Raw genomic sequence first — 18,715 nt, forward strand, 5'->3', positions numbered from 1 at the left:
GCCACATAGAATATAAATCTTAAAGTTATGTGTCAGGAAACTAGCGTGCCAAACCCGTTTTGGCTTAAACTATATACGCAGTACACATTGTGGAGAAACCACACTCTTAATTGTTCTGTTCACATCAAGCCTAGTGGGATGCATGAGAAGGTCCAGAAGATCTTTGTCAATTCGGCCCTAGGTGTATCGTCCTGTGTAGAGCATACCAAACCAAGCCTTCCCACCCCTAATGAATACAGCGACATGTTTACAGTGAATGGTGTGAGGAAGATCCCAGAGTCGCACAAAAAGGAACCTGTCTTCCAGACATTATCTGTAGGTTGCAGGTATGGAATACCTTGTCATACAACACTAATACTAATAGCACCACAGACAAAAAGTACAATGGCTAAATGTTTATGTATGTACAAATGCAGGAGGTGATCTATGAGATAGAATTAACCAATCTTTTGGGCAGTCATCTAAGTCGAATAGACATGTGTGACTTCCTGTTTGAGTTGGTGTCTCAGAGGTTCTCTGGCTCAATGAGTTCAGCTTCAGCACATCTCAACTGTGAACACATGCTGAACACATGGAACAGGTACGTCCAAAGCCACCTTGCAGTTGAGCTCGATGCTAAAATTTGAAAACATTGTTGTGTATCTGTGTGTCACAGAATAATGCTGGCTCTTCCATCAGTGTCATTTATTAAAGTAAAAGTTGAAGGAGACAGGATGCATCTTGACTGTAAAAAGCTGATACAACATGTCAACAATCATCAGGTATGCTTCAGTGTAACTTTTAAAAACGTACAGACAAGGGTACTTAGGGATATGAGGTAACCGGGAGTATAGAGCACCAGATGTTTAAGTACAGGCTATTCAGCCCCTGTACAACCGGTGTCAGAGTTTGGTCCACATCGCCGGCGATAAGTGGGATTCGTTTCCAGTTGGTCGCCACCAAGTCTGCTCTGTCACCGATTTTGTTCATAACGTTGATGGGCAGAATTTCCAGGCACAGCCAAGACAAGACGTTGATGTTGTTCGTTTTGGTGACCTGAGTATTACATCTCTGATTTTTGGTTTTGTTGGCTTCATTAAAACGTAATCTTCAACTCTCACTGGAGCAGTTCGGAGCCAAATGTGAAGTGGTTGGAATGAGAATCAGTATCTCAAAATCTGCAACCATATGTCCAAAAGTCTAGGATGAGATCCTGTCTCAAGTGAAGTAGTTGTTGACGAGTGAAAGAAGAAGAGAGCAAGAGATGGACAGGTGGATCAGTGTAAGGTCTGCAGTGATGTGGACAATGTATTGGTCTGCTGTGGTGACGAAGGACCTTAGCCGAAGCGCTTGATTTATCGGTTGCTTTACATTCCTACCTTCACTTATAGTTGCGACTGCATGCCAGTCATTTACTGTTGCATAATAACATGAGATTGAATACTTGACAATGTATGCACATGAATGATGTATGTGAAATTAATAATAATAATAATATATATATATATATATCTTTTTCTTTTTTTTTACGTGACAGAGGAGTGTATGTTCACCAAGCGGCTCGTTGTCCTTTCATCTGACGTCACACTTTCTGAGAGTAAGAACTAAATACTCATAAAATCTCGTAGCATGTCTGTGATTTCCTAAAAATATTGTGTGTCCTCTTCAGAGTGTTTTATGTACTAGTGCACGCTGCAGTCTTGTGGCTGAAGAATTCAACAAGGCCTGGTCTCAGATCACTCATCAGTGTCCTCTGTTGCTGGTCTCAACTGTGGTAGGTGTCTTTTTTTCTTTTTTTTTTACACCTAACTGGTTTTCTTCTACTATTGCTTCCTTCAGGCTTGAATTTGCAAAATCGTCTCTCAGTCACCGTAAAATGTCATATATTCAAATTATGTATGTATATGTATACTGTATGTGGGTCATTGACTGATAAGGATTTTACCAAACCCAGCACAGATAATTTATTATAAAAACACAAAATATTTATTCTTTATTATTATTATTTATTATCTACAACTATAGAATGTTACAATACAATGTTTGCAGCAGATGATGGTTGGGTGTACCACATTATATTATCAACTTAAATCAAAGTTATGAGGCTAACAATTAGCCATCTAAACAATTAAAACATTTTTTTTTAGGTCATACTACATCATGTCCAAATACGACCATTAGATACCAGTTGTTAAAAGAGTAACTTTTTTACATCGTTGTGAGACAGTACAAACCTGCTATCTGCTCCTATGGGCTTTTGACTCATATCAATATACAATTACATTATACAATACAAACTCCTGTCTTTAAATGTATTTCAAAATAAAAGTCCCAATTTTCTTTTAAGTCGCACTACATAATTAATAATAATACATTTTATTTATAGTGCCCTTTACATCGCAAGATCTCAAAGGGCTACAAGTAGAAAAGGCGTGCATTTTTATTTAAAAAAAAAAAACATCTAAGATGGGGCACCATATGAAAAAGAAATGTCTTAAGAGTTTTTTTTAAACATTCAGTGGATTGTGGTATAATTATTAATATTTTTTATATTAATTAATCTGTATATTATTCATCTGAACAACAATTGGGCGATATCCCTTTCTGTACCGTGGTCCTTACATTGGAACTCTCCTCTCTCCTAATCCCTTTGCATCTTTTAGTTCATCTATAGATGCTACTTTTTCTTTGATGTTTATTCTCCTCTGTTTGTGTTGAGCTTTTTTCATCATTCTGTAGCGATTTTCAAGCAGCTATTTGTGTGCTATTTTTGATATGAATGGTTGTAGTACTGGTGGGAGCAACTGTCTCTCGTGCTGCTGTCATTATGGTGTCGTCTGCGTGATGGAGAGACGCCACCAGAACAATTACAGCTTATCACAAACAGTCAAAGCTGGGCCTGCAGGTAGGAATATCTATCAAAACAACTCAATTCTCCATCTTGCAGCAAAAGTTGATTGTTATTTATTGTTATTTGGTAGCACTTCTAATCATTTTGATCTGGTTCTGTCTTCAGTTTAATGAGGGGTCAGTTGCTGCAGATCCCCTCAGCTCCATCACTTTTGTTAGCCTCCAGTCTGTATGTAGGCTTGCAAGGCCGAGCTGAAGGCAAGCAAAATGTCAGCGACCCTTTGGTTGTGTTGCAACCAGAGAGGAACATGCAACACAGAGAGGTAAAAATGTTGGGATTTTAGAAATTGGCTCTAAAATTTTAACATTATTGGTTACCGGTACACAGGCAGTACCTAGGCCTTGTAATAATAAATTTTAAAAAATTGAATCACTGATTTATAGCGCATTTCATACACAAAGTATGAAAAAGTATGCTTCATATACTCTAAGTAAAAGTACAACATTTAAAAAACGTTAAAGAAATTTATAAGCAAAGTAAAGAATTACTAAAAGAACAACATTTTCCAAAACATGATTTTAAAAACACCATCATAGGTATGGGAAAAGGGCATAGTTTTTTTAAAGCATGGATTTAAAATAATTTATACTTTATTGGATTATATCAACTCCTCCCAATGAAAAAACATTATGAAACGACATGACGCGACCTTGGCACATAATGTTTTGATTTTTAATGGGCTTTTAAGTTATTTAATGACTTAAGCTGACTGGCTACATATTCTCATGGACTCTATTCTGTGGCTTATTTCTTCTTTCAGGTTTTAGTTTTCTTGCTTTTCCTGTGTGTGAACAATTACGTGTCAGCCCTCCTCTATACTCAGGTGAGTGATACTTGTTCAAACCTAAAAACATACTCCACACAACCACAGGGAGTAGCCAACTAGATGTAAAGAATTTTAAGCTGTAAAAAATGTTTAAAGTCCAAAAACCCTGGTTTAAGCAATTTTTTGCAATCTGACTAAAAATTTCAACATTTTGTCCTACAAGAACTCCAACCAGGACTTGAGAAACAAACGAGGCTGTTTTAGTCTGCATTTGCAAAATGTAATGCTCTGTGGAACAAAATCAGCAAGTCATCTACAGCACGTGAATGCAAATTGCAATTCCTCTGACCAAATCAGACCTTGTAGGAGTTCTTCGCTGTGCAAATGGTTGTGCACTTTAAATGGACTGCTAACTACACCATATGGTGCCCAAAGCGCTTTACAATGCCTTACATTCACCCATTCACACACCAGCAGTCGGCTGCTGCCATGCAGGGCACTGCCAGTTCCACTGGAAGCAAATCGGGGTTCAGTGTCTTGCTCAAGGACACTTCAACATGGTCACCAGGGATGAGGATCAAACCCACAACCTCACGGATGGGCGATGACCACTCTACCACTGAGCAAATTTTTCAATAAAAAAATTCACTATTCATTCCTAGTGACACACTTGAGATGATTCACATCATTCACATTCAAAATTCATAATGTTCAGCTCATTCAATTTAATTCACCTTTGGAAATATTTCTAACATGACAAAAATTCCCATGCAAACACCAAAAATTTAAATTTCAACACAAATTAAATTACCACAAATATTTCTTGTTCATTTAGTCACATTGTTCTTATTTTCGATTGTACATGTACAGCTCATTCAATTCACCTTGGTAACCATTTTCAATATGCCCAAATTTCCATATCGCACCAAAAATTCCCCTTTCATTCAATCAAAAAAAAAAAAACAACTCCATTAAATTCAATATCATCTCACATCATTTTTCCTTTCAATGCTTTCATATTTTTTCATTGATTTCAGCCTTCACAAGCCATTTATTTCTCCAGAAATTGCAAATGTCTACTTAATTTTATATTAATTATATACAAAATCAAGTAAAATAAATTATTTTACATATTTAATATGTATTAATTCATTTTTTGTTATTAATTCATCTCAATTTGTTGATTGATATTGTCCATCCAGCCATCCATTATCTGAACCGCTTATCCTCACAAAGGTCGTGGTAAATAACATATTGCATACACATACAGTACATTTGACCTTTTTAATTATTACAAACTATATCTAATTATGAATAGTATAGTTTTAAAATGAGAATGTATTATTTTATTATTAGAATAAACTATTGACATAGTGTATATACACATTTGAAAAAATTAAACATTTTTACTGTAACTCATCCATGAATGACCTCGCCCATCTGTCCATTATAAAAATCTAATATGACCCTTGAGCATAAGTTCGTCCACACCGGATCTAAATGTATGTCATTTTACAGGGCTTAAATGTGATACGATGGCTGGGACACATAAAACATCACTGCTTCTAAAAAAAAAAGTATTTCTGTTGGTTGAGTAAAACTGACATGTTAGTTCATATAAAATCAGGTTTTACTTTACAAATCAATTATGCAAATATGTAAATAAAATTGTATTGAATAGAGTACCCCCTCATAATCAGGCTTCAGCAGCAACTGTGGATTCACATATTCTTCATGGATTTTATATATATAATATTTTTTTTAACATAATGCTTATTAACATATTAAATACATATTGAATGTTTGTCAATGTTTTTAAATTATTTATTTTGTTAAAATACCACTCCTCAACTCTCCCAAATGCATTTCAATGGCTGCCAATTTAATTAACATAGATACATTTTCGCTATCTTTGGGCTGCCCGGTCCCTATCCCCGTGGAGCTTTTGCCAATTAATTTTAATGGATGAGCAAATTACGCCTTCCTGTCTGAATAATGTTTTTATATTCAATTTATACAGTAATTGTTTCCAATTATATTGACTTTTTGCACGTGATGTCACAGCCCTCATGGGAACGCCTCCTACGGGACGCTGGATGGCAAAAGAGCCACTTGCCTGTATTGTAACCATTGAATCTCGTACAGCGTAAAGTCCTTTATCTAATTGATTATCTTATAAAATGGTCATATCTTGCTGTGCTGTCGGTTGTACGGACAGACAAAGGAGTAAACCAAATGTTGCTTTTTATCGCATACCTACTAATGAAGACAAAATACGTCGATTGATAGCAGCAATCAACAGAAAGGACTGGCAGCCCACAAAGTATTCACGGATTTGCAGCGATTATATTTTGTGAGATTAGTAGATAAATGTTGTAATTTGTAAATAAATGTTCATATATTTTATTAATAAACATACACTCTAACAAAGATTGTAACAGAGGTGTTGAATTGCGTGTTTCAAATCACCTTTAACGAGCCAGATAGTTAGCGTCCACTCCAACTGCACAAACACACAGTTTAGTTTTAAAATGTACCTTCTTCAAATATATTAAGTGCATTTAACTATTTAATAATGGGGGATTTCGTCTTTGTGCTTGGAGTTTTTAACTCTGGATCCGGAGTCATATTCATGAAATTACCGCATAGCTTGCCACTACAATAGTCATTTGTTCCATGCTAGTAAACATAGTAACTTAACACCATCCCAGCGTTTCAATATAGAACAGACTGTGTAAAACTATGTCGGTTAGCATGATAAACAAGTTTTACCTTTGCATTACGAGGTATATTGTCCCCCAGTGTGAACGTAGCATCTCGTCCCAGAGACTCAGCCAGCGACAAGCTTTTGAATCAGCCCCAGTGTAAGGAAAAGAGACAGCATTGACTACATAATAATATAGGTCGTGCACTGTGAATTCCGGCAAAGTCGGCGATTTGATTAACTTGGTAAAAACTGCAGGCAACAGAAGGTAAGGGGCTGTTTTCAAACTAGCGATCTCCAACTTAAGTAAATATTGCGCTCTATGAGTCCCGACTAAATGTGCAACTTCGACTGACAGGCGAACTTTGGTTGAAAAAGTAGATTCCATGGCTCTATGGGCAATAATAACTTTTAATTTGTGAAATGACAGTCGCTAAGTCGCTCCGGGTCACGTCCTCTTCCATTCAACAATCATTTCCTTCCGCCGTCCGTCATAGGGCAGTCACGTGATCACGTGACATCGGTGCAAAGGGTCAATACTGTACACAATATCTCCAACCTTAATTTGCACCAAAATAAAACTCAGATGTTATTCAAGACCGTTTCGGTTCAAGTCATTTTGCTGAATTCCCTTTCTGGAATTCCCCTCTTGGTTTATAATGTCACGTGCTTCTGTTTCTTAGGAGCGCTGCCATCAGAAAGCTTTAAGCCTATGCACGGAGGTCCTGACTGTGCTGGTCAATTCTGCTGACTGGCTACTAATCTTTAAATCTAACGGTAAAAGTTATTTTTTTGTCTGAAAATGAATTTTTTAGTGATAAAAAAACACACACAATAGACTAGAGCTACTTGTGGAGAATGAAAGCAGCTGAGGTTTATTTGATTGGTAACATACTTGTACCAGTGTGTTACATAACAGATTTGCAGTTTGTTCTGGCATTTGTGGTCATTTTTGATGAATGGATATAAAAAATGTCATGCATATTTGTTCACTCTTGGTGAGCTACACTGGTAGCTATAAATGTATTTTAAAATAAACAGGATCTAATTTTCCATAGATGCTGAAAAAAGTGCTTACCACAGTATTACCTTGGTGACATCAGATCGATTTAATCAACTGATGCCGTGGGCCTTCTACAGGTCAGGAAAATGGATTAGTAGCCCCTAAAGGCTATGCCTATTCAAGTTAATTTTATTGTCAACACATTGTTTGTGTGTGTGTTTAAGCCTGTTGCTTCAGCAGAGCCATGAGCTTCAACAAAAAGCCGTGCGTTCTCCAGGCTTTCTCAACACTGCTGTTTCCTGCTACATCAGTCTGCTGCAACTCTTCTTGGATGGGTCCTCTATCACTGGGACCCTTGGAAGTCAGGTGACCAAGCCTCCAGCCATATCCACTCTGCTCAATTCAACAGAAATTTACTCGCTTTCCATCTATGAAACTGATGCCAGATGAAATCTTGGCAGATTCTGAGCCGTACCAAAATCTTCCTACTGAGGGCCATTTCTCAGACGCCCCCTTCCACTTTCTCCAGAAATATCAGACAGGTAAAAACACACAGTCATCATAAACTCCCTTTGATTTCTTTATCTGGTTCTAATCTCTTTGCTGGTGTGTTTCCTGATATAGCTGGTGTCTCAGTGTGTAGAATTTGACCCAGAGGTGGCAGCAGCTCTGTCTACACACATGGACCCGCATAGGATCATTCCAGAGTTGCCTTTCCTCTAATAAGGAAACTTTTGACTCAACAGTCTTAAGTCCACATAACTGCAAGACATTCCAAATGTTTTTCTACCATGTGCTTGGATACATTACTTAAAAAAAGGCTTGTCAGATTAAACCACTACTACAGTAAGAAATCTGCATTTTACGTACACATCTTTTTGTACAGACTATACAGTGCATATACAAATGCATCTGATCTCAGTCAACACAACTAAATGAATGGCTTGCCTCCTAACTGAAAACAAGCTTAAAAAGTGGAATACATGGTAACAAAGGCAAATACACATTGTAAGTTTGAGAGCGGCACATCAGTCATATAAGTAGCTCATGAGTGGTGAGTCTTCCTGATTTCATCTGTCTTGTTCTTGTGGCATTGCCTCTCCGCTCAGCATGATGTTGTGCAGGCTGGAGAGTGCCGAATGGGGCTTCTGTTGGTTGCCTGTTTTCTGCGCCTTGGTTTGAGTCAGCGGGTGGACCATGGACATGTGAACGTTGAGATTATGAGCCTTCTCAAAGCGCTTGCTGCATACCAAGCAGGCAAACTCCAGGTCAGCTTCTGCCTTGTGTTTCGTCATGTGATATTTCAACGACGCCCGCTGACGGCATTGGAAGCCACAAACCTCACACCTGTAAGAAAAAAAAATATTCAAAGGAAATATTTGTACTTTTTAAAACAAGCCAATCTTTTATAGATGCATAAAATTCTAGAATTCCATTTCAGTATTTTATTTCTTATCATTTTAATGATTATAGCTTCAATCTGATCAATCAATGTGTATGATACTGGATGGATGGGCTGCCATATATGGAGTCTTTCTTTTGAGTATGGCCATGCCTTCCAAACAAGGATGAAGGTGTTGCAGTCCCTGGTGGGTTTTGTGTAGGCAGAAAAATCTTAGTGATATTCTTCGCAGGGATTTGCTGTAAGATCTTTGGTTGCAGAGAGTACTTCCACATTCATATATGACAATCAGTGCCTGCTTTATATTTGTGGGTGTTGACCTCCCTTCTCAAATAAAATCAAATGTTGAGCAAACGATTGCTAAATTTGTAATAATGAATGTTCTGCAGTAAGAAAAGTTGGAGAACCACTGATTATTCTCAATTAATGGGTACTATTCCTTCAGGAGATGAAAGTGTTTAAAGGGGTTAGTCAACCCCAAAATTTTCTTTACAATATGTTGTATATGCCTCTACCTGACTAAACACAGCAATCTGAATAATATTGCGTTTGTGGAAGCAGCAAGATCCACCTGTTTACATCTTCAGAGGGTGGCCATTTTGCCATTTGCTGTCGACTGAAAATGACATCAACGTTGCTCAAGGAACAACCAATCATGACTCATCTTCCGAAAACAGGTGAGCCGTAATTGGATGTGACCTGAGCCCTGAGCAACTGTGATGTCATTTTCAGTCGACAGCAAGTGGCAAAATGGCCACCCCCTGAGATCGATAAAAACAGGTGGATTTTGCTGCTCATATTCCACAAATGCAATATTAATCAAAATACCGGGTTTAGGCTAGTGGGACTGCATAGAACATATTGTCAAGAAAATATTTGGGTTGCCAAGATGTTCCAATTTCAATATAGTACTTACTGCAAAGGTTTTACACCTGAATGTCTCATTTGGTGAACGGAAAGGTGTTTCCTCTGCTTAAAAGTTTGTCCGCACTGGTCACAGATGTAGTTCCTCTCTTCTGGAAAACAAACATGTCATGTTTCATTTAGAGCCTAGTTCAACACCTCAGTCAAATACTGTAAGAGTTTGTTGTTGTTTTTTTGGGGGCACGACAAATGTGTGCGTGTCACATCATGGCCGTGCGTTCGTATTAGAAGTCACATTCGTTTTTGTGATGTGAACGAGTACATAAGAAGATCGGATTTAAGTGCAGTGTGAACTTAGCTATAATGTAAACCCCAATAAGTTTGAAAATAAAAACGTATATTCAATGTCTGAACTGTTATTTTACAAAACAATAAGAAAAACCTTAGATTTCTTAACACGTGCAATTTGTTTCAGTTAATCATCTGCATGTACGTCATTACTGATCACGACTGTTTATAAAGGCACAAAACTTGATGCAATTGGGAAATTAGGGACTACTACCAAACGGCCTGGAATAGAGACGATCTGGTACAGTGTTTCTTTTATTTTATTGATTGTAATTATAATTGTTAAAAAAAAAGAAGTCATTATTCCTATGTAATGGGTATGTATCTTTATCTTATGATAAAAATGTCAGATTTTTAGCTGGAGACTCATTTGTAGAGTGTTGAGTAAAAACACATACATTTGCTAAACTACTGTACAGACTTTTGAAGGTTGACCGAGGTTTTATTGATGAAACCAAACATACCTGTGTGGATCATCTTTACATGTCGTTGCAAGTAACGGTCAATGGTGAAGACCTTGTTGCATCCAGGATGGGGACAGGGTCGCTCTCTTACCTCTTCATGATGCTCTTTGATATGCTTCTGGAGGGAATGCCAAGGTGAAAACAAAGACAATACTTTAATATACAACCGCACTGCTATCTCTGAAGGCCAAGATACACCAATCAGACATCGGAGTCGGACAGCATCGGCCGACGGCATGCGCCGTGTGATCAGTGTATTAATTACTGTTGTTAAACCTGATCGAGTTGGAATACGTCAGGTGGGTGCTTTCTAGCAAATTCGACATGTTGAATTGGCATCGGGGCATTTGATCACTGTGATTGGCTGTTAGCTAGCGAATCAGCGCACGGGGCAAGGAGAGGAAGTAAAGGACGCAGATAAACAGTACTCAACTTTTTGTTTTTTCAGGACAGCACACATGAATATTTAAGTCCCCCATAAACATGATATGATCATATTTCAACATGATTTCAGCAAGAAGATTTGCAATGTCGTTTAAAAAGTTCTTATTGTATTTTTCTTATTGCACAGTGTCAATTTGCCCGACTTCATAGAAGGTGGCTTCAAAGCTGTGATCGATGTGGTAAATAGACATCGTTTACATTTAAATTTGTTTTTAAAAATAGTCGCTGTTCCTCCACCTCGGCCCGACGTCCTTGGAGCGTCCAAGTAAGTACAGCCAATTCAATCATAGCGGTGGACTCACCGGTGACAGTCCAGGTCTCCGTCAGGCAGAGGAAATCCAAGTTGTTGGAATGGAAAAACTCCCTCAAAATAAACGTCTTCACCAGCTGTCAACACCGGTATGAGTTGTTTACGGTTTTATATTGCGCCCCCGTAAAGAGGTTTCCGATTGCCTTTAGGAATAATGACTACCACCGCCGATGGTACGGAGTGGAATAACTTCTCGCGCATGCGCTGAAGGTATAAAATAGTCGGTGCGGCGTGTATTTTCTAGGGATGTAACGATAACGGCAATATCACGATATTGCGATGTTAAAACTGCCACAATATTGTTGTCGTCATGTCACGATATTAAAAGCAGCACATCTGTTAAAAAAGTCATGTTGATTTCCATTTGTGTAGTTCTAGCACCCTCTGGTGGCTAGTTTTATAGTGCAGTTCAATTTCGTAAGGGATGTTTTGGTTCTTCAATGTTTAAAATCCATGCTCATCGGTAGATGAAGGGGAACATATGCTTGTGAAGCGAGTCAATATGTGGAGGAACTCAAAGTGTGCATGCATTAGCAAATAAGCGCCTTGATATTAAGAATGTTATTAGAGATTGCATTGCTGTTATGTACAAAAGCGCAATATTGTGTTTTTTCTTTAGTATGAGCTCATTTTTTTTCAATGCTGTGAACTTTTTTTTAATATTGCCAACCTCCCCACAATATTGTGATAATTATCGTATTGTGAGCTTCATATCGTGATAATAATGTATCGTGATGTTTAGATATGGTTACATCCTTAGTATTTATGTGATTTTTCCACGCGACGTGCCGACTGGACTGACGCTACATGGGGGTAGGCATTGGTCACATTTGGCCGATGTCGGATTGGTGTATCTAGGCCTTAACTCTTAACAGGAAAGTCCGTGTGAAGTGTTAAGCACTTGTGACAGAGGTGTGGCGGTGTATTTTGATTAGGATGTATCAAAGGGCCCAAATCAAGACACATTTGATCTGACTTTTGTTGTCTGTAAATGTATTGTTCCTTCAAAATACAGCCATTAATAGCTCAACCCCCGACAACAAAAGTGAGATCCCTCACAGTCACAGTCACAGTTTCAGTCTTGTGACTAATCAGTGTCAATGTAGAAATTACTGAACAGGGAGCGGGTGTGTTAAATTTGGTATTGCAGCTCTCACATGCTTTACTGGTAATTTAAAGTTCAACATGGCAATTCACGGTAAAGAACTCTGGAAAATCGACATCTGAATTGCTGCCAACAATGCTGCACGGCTTAAAGTGGTGGAGGGTCAGCCTGTCAGTGCTCAGGCTACACACCGCACACACTGCATCAAATCTGTCTGCATGGATGTTACCCCAGAAAGAAGCCTCTTCTGAAGTTAATGCGCAAGAAAGCCCACAACAGTTTGCTGAAGACAAGCAGACTAAGGACATGGATCACTGGAACCATGTCTTGTGGTCTGGTGGGACCAAGAAACTCATTTGGTTCAGATGATTCAAACGTGTATGGCGGCAACCAGGTGTGTCTTGGTGGCGGGAGTGTGATGGTCTGGGGTGGCATGACTGATTCAAGCATTGAGTGGGGAGCTACAGTTCATTGAGGGAATCATGAATGCCAACACGTACATGATGAAGCAGAGCATGATATCCTTTCTCTGAAAATTGGGCCGCAGGGCAGTATTCCAATGTGACAATCACCACCACTACATCTCCAAAATGGCCACTGCCTTGCTAAAGAGGCTGAGGGTAAAGGTGATGGACTAGCGGGTAAAGGCAGTGCTGGAAAATAATAACAAAATATTGACATTTTGGGCATTTTCTCTCTGGGGTGTACTCGCTTTTGTGGCTAGTGGTTTTGCTATTACCGGCTTCATTTTTAGTTATTTTGAGGGAACAATACATCTACACTGTTACATAAAAGTTATATACTGTCTAATTTTTTATTGTGTCAATGTGTCTTTTTTAGTGTTTTGAAGCGTGTACTGATGTATATATAATATATTTTGTCCTTGTATCACATTAATTACAAATTAATAATTAACTGCGTATTTACAATGCTTTGTGGGGCAGACATTGAGATTGTGCTGCACTCTCAATGAAAGTATTTTTCCGAGACATTATGGTAAGACATTCGCATAAATTCTAACTGGGAAATGATCTCATTTTTGTGGTGTTTGAATCACAAATCTGAAAATTGATCATTTTCACATGATCAGTGATTTATGGGCCGTGTGACTTCCGATCGGTTTCGTGCTGGAGGGTCGCCTCTATTCCATTACACAGCGGCTCATTAAATTGATTTAAAATCATTACTACTTCCTAATTGAAAAGTGTGACCGACTTGTGGCAAAACAAAGGCTATGTTCACACTGCAGGTCTTAATGCTCAATTCCGATTTTTGGGGTGAAATGGACTTTTGATGATGTCGAGGTCCGATATATGCGACCTGGCCGTTCAGACAGTGGTCGCATTGCAAAAAATTCGGATACATATCCGATCTAGGACCACATCTGAACCTGGGTCACAGGTCGGATATGAAAAAAATTGAGCCGTTCAGACTGACATAAAAAGTCAGATACAGGTCCCATTTGGGGGAAAAAATACGATTTGGGTCGCATTTGCCTGCAGTGTGAACGTAGTCAAAGATCATAATGTGCTCCCTTTATCGTTGTGAGCATGGGGGTAGAATTCTTGTATGTTGACAGAGAGCTAGAACTAGTTACCTTTAAACCATCAGGCGCACGATAGACAGCGGTACAGCCCTGATATAGACACTTGTAGATGTTGGGCAGCTCCTCTCTGCAACAGAACACACAAATGTTTCAGTTTAAAGCAATGGCATTGTAACACAACACAACAACTGTTGTTTGCACTACAGCAGTGCTTCACAAATGCAATTTGCAAGGGGGTGGGGACAGGGGACCTTTTTGGATATGGAAATGATGACAACCCTCATTTCCCAGTAACAGTGTAGATCCAAAATATCAATGGAGAGGATGGTCAGTCAGGAAGAGCAATGCTGTTTTCGTCCTAGCCATGGAACATTGGACCAGCTCTACACCCTCAGCAGGGTCCTTAATGGTGCATGACAGCTCACAAAATCAGCCTACATGTGTTTTGTGGACTTGGAGAAGGCGTTTGAACGAATCCTTCTGGGAGTGCTGTGGGAAGTGCTTTAGGATTATGGGGCACCAACCCCCCGATACGGGTTTGGTCCCTTTACAACCAATGTCAGCATTTGGGCTGCATTGCCGGCAGTAAGTCAGATTTGTTTCTCTGATTTTTGCAAATGATGTGGTAGCCACAAACTGGAGTCGTTCGCAGCAGAGGTTGGGATGAAAATCACCCCCGCCAAAGATATGCAATATATGTTGTGAGTGAGTGTGCGCATTAGAGTGTGAGACATGGGATGCATTTACCCTTTAGGTTTGAACTTGTTCTTCCAGCCAGGTTTAGGTCCAGGTTTCTTTTTCACTTTACGATCTTCTGCGGTATTTGGAATTTGTCGTCGCTTGTTGGGCCTAGTTGTTCTGCAAGGAAGGGTTGAATTTAAATTGACTTCCTGAGATTATATTCCCAGTCAGTGTGCAGCAACAAACAACTCATCCTCTGACAAGTATTTTCTGCCACAAAACAAAAGTCAATTTCCATAAGGGACAGACAATCGGCCTTTTTGAAACTGACAGCTACTCCTTGGCTACTGATTAGTGTTAACGGGCTGAAATAAATTTCTGAATTAAATTTGCTCAAATGACCTTAAGTTGTTATGTAATGTTATTGTAGGTTATTAATAATGAATGATAATCATTTATGTGAGGACATTGGTTATGTTAAAGATGTTTTCACAATCATAAATAGCAATATACACTTTATTTGTATACATCTCTGCCAGACAGTGCTAGTATTTATATTTTAAATGATCACTTATACAACATTCCTAGAAAACCGCAGTCATCATCTGGTGAGCTATTTCGAAGCACTATCATGGTTACATTTACCAATCCGTCTCTTTTAAAGGGATTTATTAGAAAAATTACCTTTTTCTGTGTGCAGAAATCACATGCACATTTGTGGGAGTACTTTTTGACATTGTATGCAAAAAAAAAAAATGGAATCACGTCCCCCCCCGTCCTGCTGTTTAGATGTCCAAATTTATGCCAACTTGCTAAGCACTGTATATTTATTATTGAGTACGTTGGTGTGGTAGGTGTAATCCTTATATTCTTAATATAGTGGTACAAGTGAGGGAAACTGTAACACACCTGTCAGATAGACCACTATCAGCCTGCTTGTCCTGCTGCTCCTCAGTGGGAGAAACTGCCAACTCTGGATCTGCAAATTCTAGAGACAAAGTCACAATCAATGTACTTAAAGATTGCAAACTGATACAGAGAAGATACACAAAAAGAAGATTATGAGTTATTCGCTTCAGAGGAAGAGTGAATACTTTAAAAGTCCCACACCATCAAACACCAATTTTGTCCACTGTTTAATTCATGCATTAACATAGGTCAAAATGAGTCCGTGACATGAGTTTGGTGTCATGACGTACGTAGACTGTGCGCTCATTGTACAAGTACCCGGCTGTAAATTTGATCACAAAAGATGTTAAACTTGGAATAATGGGTTGGATTGTAACCGTACCTCCAGTGCTGCAGGTCCAGTCAGCCAGCACTGAGCTTTCAATCAGAGGGGTGACTTCTGGTGGACCCTGCTGAGCCTGACAGATTGCTGTCACCGCTGTGCTCCTTTCGTCACAATCCACCTCGCCTGAAATATCTCTGGCAACATTTCCACTCTCTCCTGAGTTGAGCACATAACCAAACCTGGCAGAGGTGTTGCCCTGTGTGTCCATAGTGTAACTGTGCCCATCAACGCAACACCACACTGCTTTGACTGAGCCCCAGCACTGCCCCTCAAGCACCTCCTTCAAGTCAGGGCAAGATTTGCAAGCCTCTCCGTGATGGTGAGCCCATGACACAAGGTTGTGAAGGCACGCAGTGTCTGAGGAAACGGATGGTGAGACTGGAAAAAAAGTGAAAATAGAACAACAAAAATGTCTCCGATTGTAGTAACTTGTTAAGTAACTTTGAGGTTCTAACAATAAGGACATACAGGTGATGATTTTTCTTACTTGTAGACCCATCGTTCATTAAAGAGTCTGAAAACATTGGATCATGCCTGGGGAAAAAATATTGCAAATTTACAATTTAAATTAATATACATGTCAAAGTAACTACTGTAAATTGTGAGTCTCACTCACCTGATTTTACAATAGTCTTTCCCAGCAGGCAGGAGATTAACCATCTGCAGAAACCTGACCAGAATATTGTGGCACTTATAGAACTTGCTGTGACATTTCTTGCAAACAAATTCTGATAATCGAGGGTCAGGGTCCAACTGCACTCCAACCAGTTGCTGGAAGTCCACATGGAATAAAGGAGGTGACTGGCCAACAGCATATGTTTCGTCATTAACAAGATCAGGAAAATCCTGAGGCCATTTGTTGAAGGCATGCCGCAGACTCCGTGGAGAAAACTTTCCGTGACACAGTCTGCACATGGAAGTGGATAATCCTTTTGGGATGAAATATAACACCAATCAGCAAATTTGAATCAGAATTCATCTCATGTTCAGTGAACCATTTCATTATAAAACACGGCGTGGGTGTCCAATAATTGAAAATGTTAACAGCATTACTTAACTAATTTATTGCCAAATGTGCAAGTTACAATGCATAGTTGGCATTGATAGCTACTTGAATTTTACATTGTGATAAAAAAAAAAAATGCTTTTAACAGATAAATCAATCAGCCACTCACTGGAAGATTTTGACTTGACACCTGAATGTTTGTGCTTGTCAGTCAACGTGAAGGTTGAATCTGGTGTGTCATCTTGAAACAGGCCAGATGTTGCTGCGGTCAAATGGATGTTCCTCTGAGTTTGCCTTCTACTTCCACGTGGTCTCTTCTCTTCACAGACTCTCCTGCTCTGGTGTGACACCTCGGATGACCTCAGACGTCTAATTTTCTTCTTCATGGTTTCTTACTAGTCTTTCAGCAGCTGATGCAGATGATGGATCTCCAATGTCCCTGCTGGTTAAAAAATGCATTATGATTCAAGTTCTAAAAGGAGAAAATTCCGTTTAGCCAATGTAATCTTTTTTTCTTTTTTTTTCTTTTTTTCTGGGAGATCTCAGTATTGATCATTTGAAATGTCATCATCATTGTTCTCCCTTTTTTTTTTTTTTTTTTGTGTGTTTGTGCGTGCGTGCGTGAGAAAGAAAAAAAAAAAAAGAATTCCCATACTGTTCACCTAAACCGAACACTTCAAAATCCAGCCAGAGTCGTGGGGCCGCCAGGAGACCCGAAGGGGGACCAAAGAAAAGAAAGAAGAGCGAAGCCCAGCACCGACCAGACACCATCCACCGGGCCACTAACCTTCACCAACCCCAGAGACATCTAAACTCCAACAAATCAGGGAAACCTCAAGGGCCCAAAGGAGAAACTGAGGAAAGGTAGAAAGGACAGACGAAGCAGAGTGAGATCCACAATGTAATCTAATTTCACAAGTATATTTTGAGGCATACTTGGGTAGTTACTACTTAGTGTACTACTGTAAGTTTATATCTAGTTTTTGTTAGGTTTTTCAGCACTTGAGTAATTTATTTCATATAAATAATAGAATTATGGAAGAAGTGTAGTTATTCAGTTTGTTAAATGTTAAGTCGAAGTTCAGTAAATTTTTATACAAACCCGTTTCAAGTAAAATTCTAACTTTTTTTTTTTTTTACATTTACATTAAGGCATTTGTCCCCCTATATATGAAGCAGGTCTCCAGACTAACTTTTTTTTCTTTTCTTTTTTTACTAAGAGCCCGAACCTGAAATTTTAGGGATGCAAGTCAAAGGTACTTATTTTACACTGTAAATTGACTTGCAAAGTATTCATCCCTCTCATTTTTACTATATCACAGATAAATTGGCTGAAGTGTGGAGCAAAAGAATAGTAAAATAAAAAAAATAATTTGCTGGTTGAAATTGTGCGAGTAGATCAAAACGGTAGTTGCTCTGTCTCAAATTTTAGAGGCAAAATACCACTAGTCTGGACTCTAGAGCCATGTGGAGGCTCGTTTCCAGCATCTTTAGAATGGGTTTCACGTTCGCCCCAAATACGAACGAGTTGATGAACTTTCCTTCATTGGACTCGTTCAGGTACATCACTGGCCGTGGAATGGTATGATACAACAACAGCTTTGATGTACGGTGCGATAACTTAAACAATATAAACCTGACGAATTAGAGTTAGCAGTTCTATTTGGACATTGATTCGGAATAGTTACGTCACAACTACATTCACAAGTGCTAGCTGGTTAGCCTAATTATGGCACGATTGGTAAATATTGACGTATGCAACTTGTAGTAAAGCTTACCTTAGAAAATCCCAGCTCAGGAAATATATCATTTGGTTCACATAGGTTTGTCACAGTCTCAACTCTACTGCCAGATGTAAACATTGTCAAGGCTTACATTCCGGAAATTT

At 38.9% G+C, this 18,715-nt stretch overlaps 2 protein-coding genes across 9 annotated transcripts in view; one reads left to right on the forward strand and one right to left on the reverse strand.

Annotated features, from left to right (window-relative positions):
* fanca (FA complementation group A) overlaps window positions 1-8,132 on the forward strand; it is a 40,474-nt gene extending 32,342 nt beyond the window's left edge. The window contains exons 30-42 of one of the 2 annotated variants that reach the window (XM_077567623.1): window positions 254-326; window positions 417-580; window positions 656-761; window positions 1,517-1,576; window positions 1,649-1,753; window positions 2,769-2,884; window positions 2,996-3,152; window positions 3,651-3,713; window positions 7,044-7,137; window positions 7,419-7,500; window positions 7,588-7,729; window positions 7,810-7,905; window positions 7,988-8,132. In XM_077567623.1, coding sequence (XP_077423749.1) covers window positions 254-326; window positions 417-580; window positions 656-761; window positions 1,517-1,576; window positions 1,649-1,753; window positions 2,769-2,884; window positions 2,996-3,152; window positions 3,651-3,713; window positions 7,044-7,137; window positions 7,419-7,500; window positions 7,588-7,729; window positions 7,810-7,905; window positions 7,988-8,086 — 1,357 coding nt within the window. In that variant the 3' untranslated portion in view covers window positions 8,087-8,132. The remainder of the gene's footprint in view (window positions 1-253; window positions 327-416; window positions 581-655; window positions 762-1,516; window positions 1,577-1,648; window positions 1,754-2,768; window positions 2,885-2,995; window positions 3,153-3,650; window positions 3,714-7,043; window positions 7,138-7,418; window positions 7,501-7,587; window positions 7,730-7,809; window positions 7,906-7,987) is intronic. The other variant, XM_077567624.1, reaches the window with a different exon arrangement.
* Window positions 4,358-18,715, reverse strand: part of znf276 (zinc finger protein 276) — a 14,404-nt gene continuing 46 nt past the window's right edge. Inside the window, exons 1-12 of one of the 7 annotated variants that reach the window (XM_077567632.1) lie at window positions 18,606-18,715; window positions 17,615-17,681; window positions 16,997-17,269; window positions 16,438-16,750; window positions 16,309-16,355; window positions 15,819-16,199; window positions 15,437-15,515; window positions 14,594-14,704; window positions 13,898-13,973; window positions 10,442-10,559; window positions 9,682-9,781; window positions 4,358-8,710 (exon numbers count right to left, since the gene is read on the reverse strand). The exon at window positions 18,606-18,715 is cut by the window's right edge and continues 46 nt beyond it. In XM_077567632.1, coding sequence (XP_077423758.1) covers window positions 8,434-8,710; window positions 9,682-9,781; window positions 10,442-10,559; window positions 13,898-13,973; window positions 14,594-14,704; window positions 15,437-15,515; window positions 15,819-16,199; window positions 16,309-16,355; window positions 16,438-16,750; window positions 16,997-17,213 — 1,719 coding nt within the window. In that variant the 5' untranslated portion in view covers window positions 17,214-17,269; window positions 17,615-17,681; window positions 18,606-18,715 and the 3' untranslated portion in view covers window positions 4,358-8,433. Of the gene's footprint in view, window positions 8,711-9,681; window positions 9,782-10,441; window positions 10,560-13,897; window positions 13,974-14,593; window positions 14,705-15,436; window positions 15,516-15,818; window positions 16,200-16,308; window positions 16,356-16,437; window positions 16,751-16,996; window positions 17,682-18,605 lie in introns of all 7 variants that reach the window. The other 6 variants (XM_077567629.1, XM_077567628.1, XM_077567630.1 and 3 more) reach the window with 6 other exon arrangements.

This window comes from Vanacampus margaritifer, chromosome 6 (genome assembly GCF_051991255.1).
Source record: "Vanacampus margaritifer isolate UIUO_Vmar chromosome 6, RoL_Vmar_1.0, whole genome shotgun sequence".
Classification (NCBI taxonomy): Eukaryota; Metazoa; Chordata; class Actinopteri; order Syngnathiformes; family Syngnathidae; genus Vanacampus; species Vanacampus margaritifer.